The following is a 13737-nucleotide window of genomic DNA, read 5'->3' as shown; positions in this document are numbered from 1 at the left end:
TTATGTAATTGTGATAATCACCCAAACAGCCATTTCAATAACTACAACAAGCTACTGTAAAACAAAAGAACACCTTTTAAAAATAATTTCCACTTTACTTAATGTTTTCCCAAAAAATAAGCCCCAGGTCACAAAAGCACACAAATTACTCACATAGAGAAATAGATTTCTCATACACTTTATGTATAACCTGGTATAAATTTATCTGAACCTAACTTCTTTACCTACAAAATAGTAACAATTTACAACACTCAAATCTTGAAAGTGGAAAAAGTTGATAGGGCAAATAAACTAGATTTTTTTCCCCCAAGAGATAAAGATAAAAAAGGCCATTTCTAATTTTTTAAAAATAAAAAACATAGTTTTTGAACCTAAAAAACACTAAGACAATTGGTGAAAACTGAATATAGACTATTAGACATCAGGAATATTAGTGCTGGGCTTTAAAGAAAAAGTACTTATACATCAAAAATACATATTAAAGAATGGGCAAAATGATACCTAGCATTATTTTTTTTTCTAGCATTATTTTTAAGTACTCCATATTCATGTGTTACCTATAAACTTAAAAATTAAGTTTAAACAAATGATATTTTGACCTGCACTCTGAATTCTAATAGTAAAGAGGAATTATTACAATCTAGTTCTTCTCAACACTCAAAGCAATTCACCTCAAAAAGACTTGGAGGTGGTGGTGGCAGACTTGTAATTTTGGCAGATCTCTTTTTTTCCACAATCAGTGCTTCCTTTCGAGCTGCTATATGCCTTGAAAAACAAGAGATGTCCTAAATTAGTCCCTCAAGTAATATTATAGCACAACCCTCAGGGTCTGAAATACAGAAGCCACAGGATCTAAGAAATGCTCCAGTTTGATCCCACAAGCTCAAAATGCTGTTTAATAACAGTCTACATACACTGAACACAAAAGAAAATGTTTACCAAGTAAAAGAAGTATATCTTTAAAGACATAAAGCCCTACAGTGAAATTGACCCAACACTAACATTTCTTTATTTAGAATAGTATAGGTAAAAAACTAGAAATGTTGATAAAGATGGGCCACTGTACAGAATGAGCACTGCTGACTAGTAACAGGCTCCATCATCTTTACAACATGCAAAAATGATTTGCCAAGAGCCTAAACCTCTTTTCATGTTCTTAATTGCACTGATTATTCTTTCTTTTTTTTCACACCTAAGGCAGACAGATTTGGGGGGGACGTGCATTTTGAACTAGCCATATATTTCTACAGAAACTAAGTAATTGCTGAAGTCATAGGAGAAGAGAAAGTTTATGTGTTACTTTGTGCACCTAGGTAAACCACACCTCTACCACATTATTACTAAACCAAGTTTAACAAACCAATGGATATACCATATGACTTATATTTAAACCTGCTTAAACAGAATCCAATGTACTCTCTACTTCTAGCCATATCAAATTTCAGTGGAAAATGTGGTAAAAAATCATTATGACTTTACCAGGTTTTTTGTTTCATTAGTTCTTCTTTTTTATTTTTCTGTAATTTCAGAGCCTCTTTGTGCCTCATTTCGGCTTTTCTTTTTCTTTCTGCTGCCCGTCGGGCCAGAGCATTCAAATCAGGTTCCTAAAAATGCATATTATTTAAAATGTTATATTAAACAAGATTAAAATGCCTAACATAGAAATAATAAAATGTGCCTCTCCAGTCAAGGCACAATCATGAAGATATTCAAATGACAGGTTTGGGAAAAGCTGCATTAAAGCATAAAGTTAATGGTGGCATAAAAAATCAAATGTCACAACCTAAGGCTATTACTAAAAATACAGATTAAACCCAGGAATCAAGGAACATATTTCATTGTCACATACTTTAAAGATATTTATTTTCCTCACTAATTGTTGATATCAAAGACCTGCCTTCTCTGGAACCAGGTTATTTGTTTTGTGCGACTATCCCTGGGTCCACAATCTAGTCTTTTCCAAACATAATTCACAATAAACAACACATGGTCAGTGAACAGTCTTAAAGTTCTATTTTGTCTCTCTGAAAGTCATCAAAGAATTTTTACTATTTGTGAACAAAGTCCAAATATATACACATTCAACTATACATGTTTTAGAGTTATGAGGAATTATAATAAAATGGGAAATCTGAATTCACCCCAATGGATCTGTCCCAAATGCTTGAAACAAACAACTTCTAATTCAGAAAATTATTTTATTTACCCAGATAGTGATTCACCCCAATGGACCTGTCCAAAATGCTTGAAACAATCAACTTTTTAAAAAAATACTTTATTTATTCATTCATGAGAAACACAGAGAGAAAGAGGCAGAGACATAGGCAGAGGGAGGAGCAGGCTTCATGCAGGAAGCCTGACATGGGACTCGATACTAGGTCTCCAGGATCACGCCCTGCGCTGAAGGCAGTGCTAAACCGCCGAGCCACCCAGCTTGCCCAAAACAATCAACTTCTGATTCAGAAGGTTATTTTATTTACCCAGATAGTTAAGGACTGGAAGAGAATAACTGCAGTTTAAACACCATATGAACGCAGATTTTACCTGACATGACTCTTACTAGGAAATACATCTAGCAGCACTATTGAATTATATTAATATACAAAAAAAATTGAGGCAGGTCTGCCAGACAATCCTGACTTGGAGCATCCCTGAACTCCAGCCTGTTCCAGTTTAGTCATCTTGCCAATATGGCCCCAGCAGAGACATCTGAGACCTCTGGTCCATGCCCAAGCCCAATCTGGTTGTCCCACCAGGGTGATCCCTTAGTGTAGCACACCAGGGTCCTGTCCCACAACTGTACCAGCCCCTGCTGGCTAGCCAAAGCTACCAGGCACACTCAGTCTACAATAGGGACATTCCTACATAAGGCCACTCCCTCAAGACCAGGAGAGGGAGCTGTTCCACTTAACTCTCAGAAATAAACATAGAAAGTCAGACAAAATGAGGAGACAGAGGAATATGTTCCAAATGAAAGAACAAGGCAAAACCACAGTAAAGGAACTAAACAAAATGGAGTTAGGCAATATATCTGGTAAAGAGTTATAAGTAATGATGAGAAAGATGCTCACCAAATTTAAGAGTGGATGAATTCAGTTAGAACTAAGACAAAGAGAGAGAAAATATAAAAAAGAACCAGTCAGAGTTGAAGAATACAATAACTGAAATGAAAACTACACTAGAGGGAGTCAATAGTAAGTGGAAGGATACAGAAGAATGAATTACTGAGCTGGAAAACAGGGTGGTGGAAAGCACCCAAGCTAAACAGCAAAAATAAAATATAATGATAATAATTTTATTTTATTTTATTTTTTATTTTTTTTAAAGATTTTTATTTATTATTTATTCATAGACATAGAGAGACAGAGAGAGAGAAAGAGAGAGAGAGAGGCAGAGACACAGGCAGATGGAGAAGCAGGCTCCATGCCGGGAGCCCGACACAGGACTCGATCCTGGGACTCCAGGATTGCTCCCTGGGCCAAAGGCAGGTGCCAAACTGCGGAGCCACCCAGGGATCCCCCGATAATAATTTTAAAAACGAATAGATTAAGGGACCTAAGACACTACCAAGTTTAATAGCATTCGTGTTATAGGGATCCCAGAGAAGAATAAAGGCGCATAAAATGTGAAGAAACAACAGCTGAAAACTTTCCTAACCTAGGAAAGTAAACAGACTTCCCGGTCCAGGAAGGACAGGGAGGACCTAACACCATGAAACCAAGGAGGCTCACCCCAAGACACAGAATTAGAATGTGTCTAAGCCAGGGTAACAATATCTATTATCAAACAAAACAGACCTTAAAACAGACTATACCAAGAGACAAAGGCACTACATGATAGAAAGGGATCAATCTGACAAGAGGCTATAACAATGGTAAATATCGAGGCACCTAACATAGGAACACCTAAATATATAAAGCAAATATTAACAGACATATGGGGAGAAAGTGACACTAATACAATAACAGTAGGGGACTCTAACAGCCACTTACATCCACAGATCATTCAGATAGATGGACTCAAAATATACAGTGATTACATTCCATCAAAAAAACCAAACCAAAACAAAACAAAAAAACAGAAAACAAAAGCAGAATACATTCTTTTTGAGTGCACATGGAACATCCCCCAGGATAGATTACATGTTAGGCCACAAAACAGTTTCAATAAACACAGTAAGTCAAACCATATCAAGAGCTTTTCTGACCACAACAGTATGAAACTAGAAATCAATTACAAGAGAAAAAATGACAAAAAACAAACACATGGAAAAACAACATGCTATCAACAACAAGTGGGTAACAAAGAAATCAAAGAAGAAATAAAAAAAATACTAGAAACAAATGAAAATGGAAACAATGGTTCAAATTCTTTGGGATGCAGCAAAAGCAGTTCTAAAAGGAAAGTTTATAGCAATATAGGCCTCTATCAAGAAACAAGAAAAATTTCATATAAATAACCAATTTTAACCTAAAGAACTAAAAAACCAAAAGCAGCAAAGCCCAAAGTTAGTAAAAGAAATAAAGATCAGAGTGGAAATAAATGAAATAGAGATTAAAAAAAAAAAAAAAAAAACCAGTATCAATGAACCAAGCAGGTTCTTTGAAAAACAGCTTGGTAGACTCATCAAGAAAAAAGAAAGATCATTCAAATAAAATTTGAAAGAGAAGTTACACCACAGAAAAACAAAGGATTAGAAGAGATTGCTATGAAAAATGATACACCAACAAACTGGGCAACCTAGAAAAAATGGATAAATTCCCAGAAACAATCAATTGTCCAAGACTGAATCAGGAAGAAATAGAAAATATGAACAGATTGATTACTCATAATAAAATTGAGTCAATAATAAAAAAAAACTCCCAACAAATAGAGGTCCAGGACCAGATGGCTTCCAGTGAATTCTACCAAACATTAAAAAAAAAGTTAATACTGACCCTTTCTTAAGCTATCTCATAAAATAGAAGAGGGAGGAATGTTTCTAAATTCATTCTACAAGGCCATAATAACCCTGATACCACAACCATAGAGAAATTGCAGAAAAAGAAAATCAAAAAAAAAAAAAGAAAATCACAGGCCAATATCCCTGATGAACATAGATGCAAAAATCCTCAACAAAATAGTGAGCAAACTGAATTCAACAATATATTAAAAGGATCACTTACCACAATCAACTACAATTTAGTCTACGAATGCAAGGATGGTTCAGAAACCACAACTCAATTAATGAGACACATTAACAAAACGAAGGGCAAAAACCATATGATCGATTTCAACAGATGAAGGAAAAGCATTTGACTCAACAACAACCATTCATGATAAAAACCCTCAACAAAATGAGTGCAGAGGGAACATATCTCAAAAAAATTAGGCATTTATGAGAAACCCACAGTTAACATCATACTCAATGGTGAAAAGTTGAAAGCTCTTCCCCTGAGATCAGAAACAAGACAAGGACGTCTCCTCTATTATTCAACATAGTACTGGAATTCCTAGCAACAAATCACACAAGAAATAAAAGGCATCCAAACTGGAAAGGAAGAGGTAAAACTGTTACTATTTGCAGACGACATGGCTTTACATACAGAAAACCCTGAAGACTCAACCAAAAAGCTATTACAATAAATTCAGTAAAGTTGCAGACACAAAATTAATATGCAGAAGAAATCTGTAGCACTTCTATACATTAATAACAAAGCAGAAAGAGAAATTAAGAAACAATCCCATTTACAATTACACCACAAGGAATAAAAATACTCAGGAATAAATTTACCCAAGGCGAAAAGACCTGTACTCTGAAAATTAAAAAACACCGATGAAAGAAATTGAAGATGATACAAATAAATGGAAAGATAATCAAATGTTCACAGATTGGAATATTGTTAAAATGTCCATACTATCTAAAGCAACCTACAGGGCAGCCCCAGTGGCGCAGCGGTTTAGTGCCGCCTGCAGCTCGGGGTGTGATCCTGGAGACCCGGGATCAAGTCCCGCGTCGGGCTCCCTGCATGGAGCCTGCTTCTCTCTCTGCCTGTGTCTCTGCCTCTCTCTCTCTCTCTATCATAAATAAATAAAAATTAAAAAAATAAAATAAAATAAAGCAATCTACACAGTCAATACAATCCCTATCAAAATATCAGTAGTATTTTCCACAGAACTAGAACAAATAATCCTAAAATCTGCATGGAACCACAAAGACCCCAAATAGCCAAAACAATCTTAAGAAAGAACAAAAAAACTGGAGGCATTACACATTTCAAACTATACTAAAAAACTACAGTAATCAAAACAGTATGGTACCAGCACAAAAACAGATAGATCAATGGAACAGAATAGAGCCAAGAAATAAACTGCGACATTTATATGGTCAATTAATCTGCGACAAAGGAGGAAGAATATTCAATGGAGAAAAGATAGGCTCTTCAATAAATAGTGTCAGAAAAATTGGACAGCTATATGCAAAAGAATAAAACTGGACCACTTTCTTATACCATACACAAAATTAAACCAAGATGAATTAAAGACCTAAGTGTAAGCCCTGAAACCATTAAACTTGTAAAAGAAAACATAAGTAGTAATTTCTTGGGAATCAGCCTTGGCATTGTTTTTCTGGATTTGTCTCCTCAGGCAAGAGAAACAAAGCAAAAATAAGACAACTGGGATTACATCAAACTAAAAAGTTTTGTCATAGCAAAGGAAACCAACAATAAGATGAAAAGGCAACCTACTGAATGGGAGAAAATATCTGCAAATGATCCATCAGATAAAGCATTATTATCCAAAATATATAAGTAACTCATACAACTCAAAACAACAAAAATCAAATAATCCAATTTAAAAATAGGCAGAGGATCTGAATAGACAGTTTTCCAAAGAAGACATAGCTGGCCAACAGACGCATGAAAAGATGCTCAACATCACTAATTAGAGGAAAGCAAAACAGAACTACAATGAGCTACCATCTCACACAGTCATAATGGCTAGTATCAAAAAGAAATGAGGTTATAGGAAAAAGGGAATCCTAATGCACTGTTGATGGAAATGTAAACTGGTATAGCCACTGTGGAAAACAGTACAGAGGTTCTTGAAAAAATTCAAAATAAAAATACCAAGCAATCCAGTAATTCAACTGCTGGATATTCACTCAAAGAAAATGAAAACTCCAATTCAAAAAGATATAAGCAACCCCATGTTTACTGCATCATTATTTACAATAGCCAATGTATGGAAGCAGCCCAAGTATTCACTGACAGATACATGGGTAAAGATATGGTGTATATACACAATGGAGTATCACTCAATCATTAACAATAATAATAATAATAATAATATCCTGCCATCTGTAGCAGTATGGATGGAACTTATGCATAATGTGCTAAAATAATTCAAAGACTTGTATGTGTAATCTAAAAAGCAAAACATGAACATTCAAAAAATAGAAATCATCTAGTAAACCAACTAATAAACAGAATAAATTGGTGGTTGCCCACGTGAGTTGGTGTGAGACAAGGGAAAAAGGTGAAGGGGATTAAGAGATACAAACTTCTCATAAAATAAATAAGTCGTGGGAATGAAAAGTATAGCATAGGGAATATAGTCAATATTATTATAGTAACTTTGTATGCTGACAGATGGTAACTACACCTATCAGGTCGAGCACTGCATAATGTATGTAATTGTTAAATCACTATGTTGTATACCTGAAACTAATATTATGTATGTCAACTATACTTTAATTTAAAAAAAATAACTGTAGAAAACAAAAAGAAGTTCAGGCTGGCCAAAACAAGTTCTATACATGCATGTATACTAAATATACATTTAATAAATGTAATTTACTTTTTACCAATGCCACTACCAGACAGGTAGTCAAATAAGCATTCACTTACATTTTCTTTGGCCTGTTGGTGTCCTTCACCCATAGTTCTTAAACTTGCCAAATACAGTCTTTCCAAGTTCTTTATTTTCTGAGTTTGTGATTCTTTCCATTCTGTCCTTAGTTCCTCTGCCAAACGAGTTAATTGCTGACTTCTCCTCTGTTTTATATCCTCTCTTATCTGTAAAGCAATATCTCTTTCTTGTTCTCGAACCTAAGGAATGCATATTTAACAAATTATATGAAAAGAAGCTTACTTCAAGTTTTTTGAAAAGCTTTTTGTAAATAGAAACTTAAGTGAATTCTCCTCAGGTAGATCAATTCTCCTGAATATTCAGGTATTAGATGAGGTCTACATAGTAAAAAAGTCAAAACCTCAAGACTACTTCTAAAGTTCTTTAACTTATTAGCTATTATCTTCTCCTCCCCAACCCAAGCATTAACAGGACTACCATTATCATTTTAATAACCTATGACATTAAGATATTAAGGAGATCAGTAAAATTTATAGCCCAGTTGTATATAGATAGCATTAGATGAGAAGTTCATATATGTGATACATCATCCCCAATTCTAGACAGAATGGCACCTAAAACACACTTCACAAGGGCTTAATTATCTTACTCTGAAAAGACTTCTAGAAAATAATCTACAACTGCTAAATAAATTTGTTTCAGCAGCTAATTCCAGTAAGTTTTCTTCAAAGCCATTTTAATCTTTCTTTCTTTTCTTTTTTTTTTTTTTTTTAACGATTCCATCCATTCATTCATGACAGATACACAGAAAGAGGCAGAGACATAGGCAGAGGGAGAAGCAGGCTCCATGCACGGTGCCCGATGCGGGACTCAATCCCGGATCTCCAGGACCATGCCCCAGGCCAAAGGCGGCACTAAACCGCTGAGCCACTGGGGCTGCCCCATTTGAATCTTTCTAATCTAATCTTCATCAGTTATACAGCATAGTTTGAAAAATGTTTAAAAAACCATTTTCCAATAATTATACAGTCAACTAATCCCTATTCTCAAACTATTCATCTATTTACCATTTCAGCCTATTTTCAACTTATTTTTCAAATTTTCCTAAACTAGTTAATATACAAGAACCAGGATTCTTATAGAGCCAGAAAAGGGTTTTAAAATTCTACTGTAAAAAACACTAATAATTTGGGGAAGACGAAAAATATGAAACCTTGTTCCAGATGAATCTTACCTGCAACAATCTTAGTTTTCGTCGTCTTTCATAATCTTCCTTTAAAACGTGAGCTTCCTCATTAGGACTCAATCTCAGCTTGCCAGCGTTCACTACCTTTCTTTTCATTTCTGGATACTTTAAATATAAAGGTTCTGAATTTAAAAAGAGAAAGACAAGAAAAATGTCTATTAAAACTAGCAGCAAAGATTAGAGCAATTTTTAAAATACATTTAACATGGCATTTAAAAGGTTATATACGCACAAATAATGTGGGTAAACTGAATCCAACTTATATTTACAAATAGCAATTAAATTCAACACTTAAATCAGTGACTCTTGAATGGAGAGAAGGGGTTAAGTAGAGGGTGAATCAGAAGTCGCCCGCCACATGAGAGCAGTGTTGCTTACCTAGGGTATTTGGAACCTGGCTTATTTCTGATTGGGATTTCCAGAATTTACCCAGCTTAAATGTAAAAAGGTACAAAGACGTCAGATTAGGTCATGATCTCAGGGTCCTGGGATGGAGCCCCACATCAGGTTTCCTGCTCAGTGGAGAGTCTGCTTCTCCCTCTCCTTCTGTCCTCCCTTCTGCTCATGCTCTCTCAAATAAATTTTTTTTTAAGTGTTAGCAGAGAATAAATGTTTACAATTTTACACTTTAGAACTCTGATAACTTGTTCATAACCAGCAGGGCTGCTGTCATTGCAAAAGCCTCCTGGAACCTAGTTTCAATTCCCAGTCTGTTGTGTAACACTTGGTCACCAAGTGGTCACCGTATAATATGGAATCACACCAACTCCTCAACAATTCTTTAATAATTACAATGGTGTGATTTTTTAAAGTCAATGACTTGAAAAAATTTCTCTGAGAACAATTCTGTTGTTTGTATGAGTCAGGTGTTTAGGTTCTTAGATTTATTCTTTTAATGCCATTGACATTCTGGTGTTCTCTCTCCTCCCTAGGCTGTAACATGGATACATCTTTCTGAAGTTAGTTTAAACCCCACTTCTTCATGAAACTGTCCTCTACTAATCTTTGTTTACGTTCCACCACCTCATTCCTGACTTGCCCACCTATAATGTGTTAACCTTTACACTCAAAGAGGGACGAATCTAATGTCTTGTTATTACCTTCCTCTAGTTTTTCATCAATTACAGCATGCCTTTTCTAGCTAGATTCCTAATAACTGAAGGACAGAGGTTATAGTTTTACTTTAAACTCAAATTAATTTAACAAATGACAACTATTGGGCAGTATAGTTGTCCACATACTATGGATGGATACTGTTTTGGGCTAGGAGCATTTAAAGTAATCTAATGGGGACTACAGGTCTCTGATGCCAAACAGAAATGCAATTGCTTGCATTTGAAAATATTTTCCAGTAGGTAAAGTAACAGTAGGTCAAGTGCTGACTGTCTTCCTCATTTTATAAATGAAGAATCAAAGGCCTTTTGGGTTATAGGTCTTAACCTAATAGGATCTACTAGTAGATCCAAAGGAAGAATCTGGTTTCCTTGTTCCATATGGCTCCTAACTTTCTGATATGCTAAAACATGTGGAATGAGGAAATTTTTGTTTAAATTGCTATTTTTTGCTAGTCGGGACTGATGAATAAGGAAGGACTGAACAAAGGAGAAAAAATGAGCAAGATTAAATTCAGTCTTCACAGTTTTTCTGACGGTCTCTGAAAATTCATATTCAGACTATCAAAACTAATTCCTGATAAATCTCATAGACCAAATGTCATGGGGGAAAAAAGGAAAAATAAGAACATACTGTAAAATTCCATTTATATGAAGTTCAAAAACAAGCAAGATTACTCCATGATGACAGACATTAAAACAGGGCTCACTTTTCTGTAGGTTAATGACTAGGAGGCAGCACAAAGGAGCCTGCAGGGATGCTAGAGATGGCCTGTATTTTGATCTGTGTAATGATTACACAGGTATATACATATGTAAATATTCTTCAAATGATAGATTTGTGAACTTTTTTAAAGATTTTATTTATTTGAGAGAGAAAGAGAGAGTGAGAGCACAAGTAGGGGGAGCAGCAGAGGGAGAAGCAGGCTCCTCATTGATCAGGGAGTCTGATGTGGGGCTTGATCCCAGGACCATGACCTGAGCCAAAGGCAGATGCTGAATCGACGGAGCCACCCAGGCACCCCTAGAGTTGTGTATTTTATTTTATTTATTTAAGATTTTATTTATTTATTCATGACAGAGAGAGAGAGAGGCAGAGACACAGGCAGAGGGAAAAGCAGGCTCCATGCAGGGAGCCCGACACGGGACTCGATCCTGGGTCTCCAGGATCACACACCCCAGGCCAAAGGAGGCGCTAAAGGAGGTGCTAAACCGCTGAGCCACGCAGGCTGCCAGAGAGTTGTGTATTTTAAAGTTACAGTCAATAAAAAAGGGGAAAAAATTTCATATTGTTTTGAGTATCTATCATCTCATTAGCTTGAGGATAATACAAAAACACACATTTGTTACTTTTACCTCCTGAGATGCGGTAGAGTAACTTTTCTCTTGCATATAACTTTCTTAATTGTTAAACTTATTTGGAAATAATTTCAGACTTAGAATTCCCACATACTCTCCCTAGCTTCTCTAGACGACAATCACAGCACAATGATCAAAACCAAGAAATGGACATGAGCTCAATAGTTTAACTAATCTACAGACCTTATTCAGATTTTAAGTATCCCACTAACACCCATTTTCTGAACTAAGATCCATCCAAGGACAATCCATTGCTTTCCACTGCTGTATTACTCTGGGTCTTCCAAGAAGCAGAAGACAAGATAGGATTAAGCCTACAAAAATTTTATTAAGAGAAAGGTCTGTGTGAGGGAAAATGGGAGGGAATAAACGCTGGAAGCTTTTCAGATTTCCATGCAAATCTGACACTGAATGAATGTCAGTGTCATTCAGTCACTGAATGTCAATGTCAGGGAAGGTTGGGTAGATGACTGCCATGCAGTCTAAAGAAGATTCCGTAAGATGGCGGAGTTCTTAAAGGAAAGTCCCTTGCTTCTCAGGAAGAGGTCCGCCTCAGTGCCCATGCCATTCTCAGTCATTGGCCAGAAACAGCCTTTGGGAAGCATCCATGCAAATGGGTTTCAGAATATACAGAAGCTGAGGTCTGTGAATTACATTCTCATGGTTGTTGAAATTGTCACCCAGTTATTTTGTAGAATGTCCCTCCACTGGGATTTGCTTAATCTTTTCACATGGTTAGACTAAGATTACACATTTTTGGCAAAAACACCACAGAAGTGAAGATGTGATGATGCACCCTTTCTCGGCACATTAAATTATGTTAAGGTGTCTTACTACACTGGTGATGTTTATTTTGAACCGTGGTTAAGTGGTGTCCACAGTTCTCTCCACTTTTATAAGTACCCAGAGAGACAGTTGAGGCTATATATAAATATCATGTTTCTGATTATACCTTTGCTCCTTCGTATCCACTGAGGGTTGTCTGAAGCATTAACTACAGCGTTTACCAAAAAGCATTTTCTTAAAAAAAAAAAAAAAAAAGCATTTTCTATTTCCATTATCCCTTTTACATTTATCAACTGGAATCCTACTGTTAGGGAAGCATTTCCCCGGCTCCTCTCTTATTTGTTAAATCATTTTAAGTTCCGTGTATTAATATTATCCAATAACAGAGAATACTAACTTATCTTTCAAGATTTTTTGTCCTGAGGATTAAATGGCACTTGGCATTTCGTAACCACAAAATACTAAGAAGATGTGTGTTCAAGACTCATCATGACCACCGACAAGCAGGAAGACACTGGAGAAGTCTCAAATTACTATGGCCTCATTTTCTTAAACTACATAATGGGAATCATAACACCGTCCCCAACAGGTTGTCCTGATGATCACGTGGCTTAATGTGAAACTGCCAAATACTCTCTAAGTATTAAGGACTCAGAGTGTACCCCGATGTTTTAAAAGCTCAGTTTGCGGCAGGGCTAACTACCGGACAAATTAAAGGTGAGAGACAGCAAAAAAAGAGCACGCTCTCTGCAAGAAACAATTCCAGGCAGTGCTCTCCAAGGGCTCCCAGCTTTCAGGCCACGTCTGCGGGGGTCCCGGGGGAAGGGCAGGCAGGAAGCATCGAGAAGCGCCTGCGGCCGAGCTCCCTCCGAGGCCCGCGGGGCCGCCCCGGGTCAGGAAGCGCGAGGGTCTCGCGCGACACCCCCCCCCCCACGCCCCGGGAGGGCGCGGACGGCCACACGTGCCTGCGCCCGGGAGCAGCCCCTCGCAGCAAGCGGCCGGTGTGCGTCCGCGCTCGCCTCCCCTCCCCGCACGCTTCCCCGACCGCAGCCCGCCGGGCCGGCCGGGGCCTCAGAACCGCGGGCCTCTCGGCACCGCTGCCTGAGGAGCACAGCCCCAGCTCCTGGCTCCGGGGACCTGTGCACGCCCCGGCGCTGGCAGCCGGCGTCCGCCACTCACCCGAGTACCAAGGGCCGGGAGTCAGGAACCGCAGCTCACACGGAGAAGGCCCCTGCGCCCGCGGCCCTGCAGCTCCCCAACCGCCGTCTGTGCGCCTGCGGGGCAGCCATCGCCGAGCGCCCGTCACTTCCGCCATTCAAACGGCCCGCCAATGGCGGGGCCGAGCCGCGGGCATCGGCCTGGTCCCGCCTCCCGCGAGGGCCG

At 37.7% G+C, this 13737-nt stretch overlaps 1 protein-coding gene across 5 annotated transcripts in view; it reads right to left on the bottom strand.

The window, feature by feature from the left end:
- Window positions 1-13686, bottom strand: part of CEP295 (centrosomal protein 295) — a 52782-nt gene extending 39096 nt beyond the window's left edge. For 4 of the 5 annotated variants that reach the window (XR_013362423.1, XM_077867451.1, XM_077867453.1 and 1 more), the window contains exons 1-5: window positions 13534-13686; window positions 9086-9219; window positions 7890-8090; window positions 1480-1604; window positions 672-765 (exon numbers count right to left, since the gene is read on the bottom strand). Coding sequence is in view for 3 of the 5 variants with exons in the window: in XM_077867451.1 (XP_077723577.1) it covers window positions 672-765; window positions 1480-1604; window positions 7890-8090; window positions 9086-9219; window positions 13534-13669 (690 nt within the window). In the remaining 2 variants the exon portion in view is untranslated. Of the gene's footprint in view, window positions 1-671; window positions 766-1479; window positions 1605-7889; window positions 8091-9085; window positions 9220-13533 lie in introns of those variants that run through there. The other variant, XM_077867454.1, reaches the window with a different exon arrangement.
- Window positions 13687-13737: the final 51 nt, after the last annotated feature.

This window comes from Canis aureus, chromosome 23 (genome assembly GCF_053574225.1).
Source record: "Canis aureus isolate CA01 chromosome 23, VMU_Caureus_v.1.0, whole genome shotgun sequence".
Taxonomy (NCBI): Eukaryota; Metazoa; Chordata; class Mammalia; order Carnivora; family Canidae; genus Canis; species Canis aureus.
Note: the sequence above shows the minus strand (reverse complement) of the source record. Positions and strands in the feature narration are given on the sequence as shown.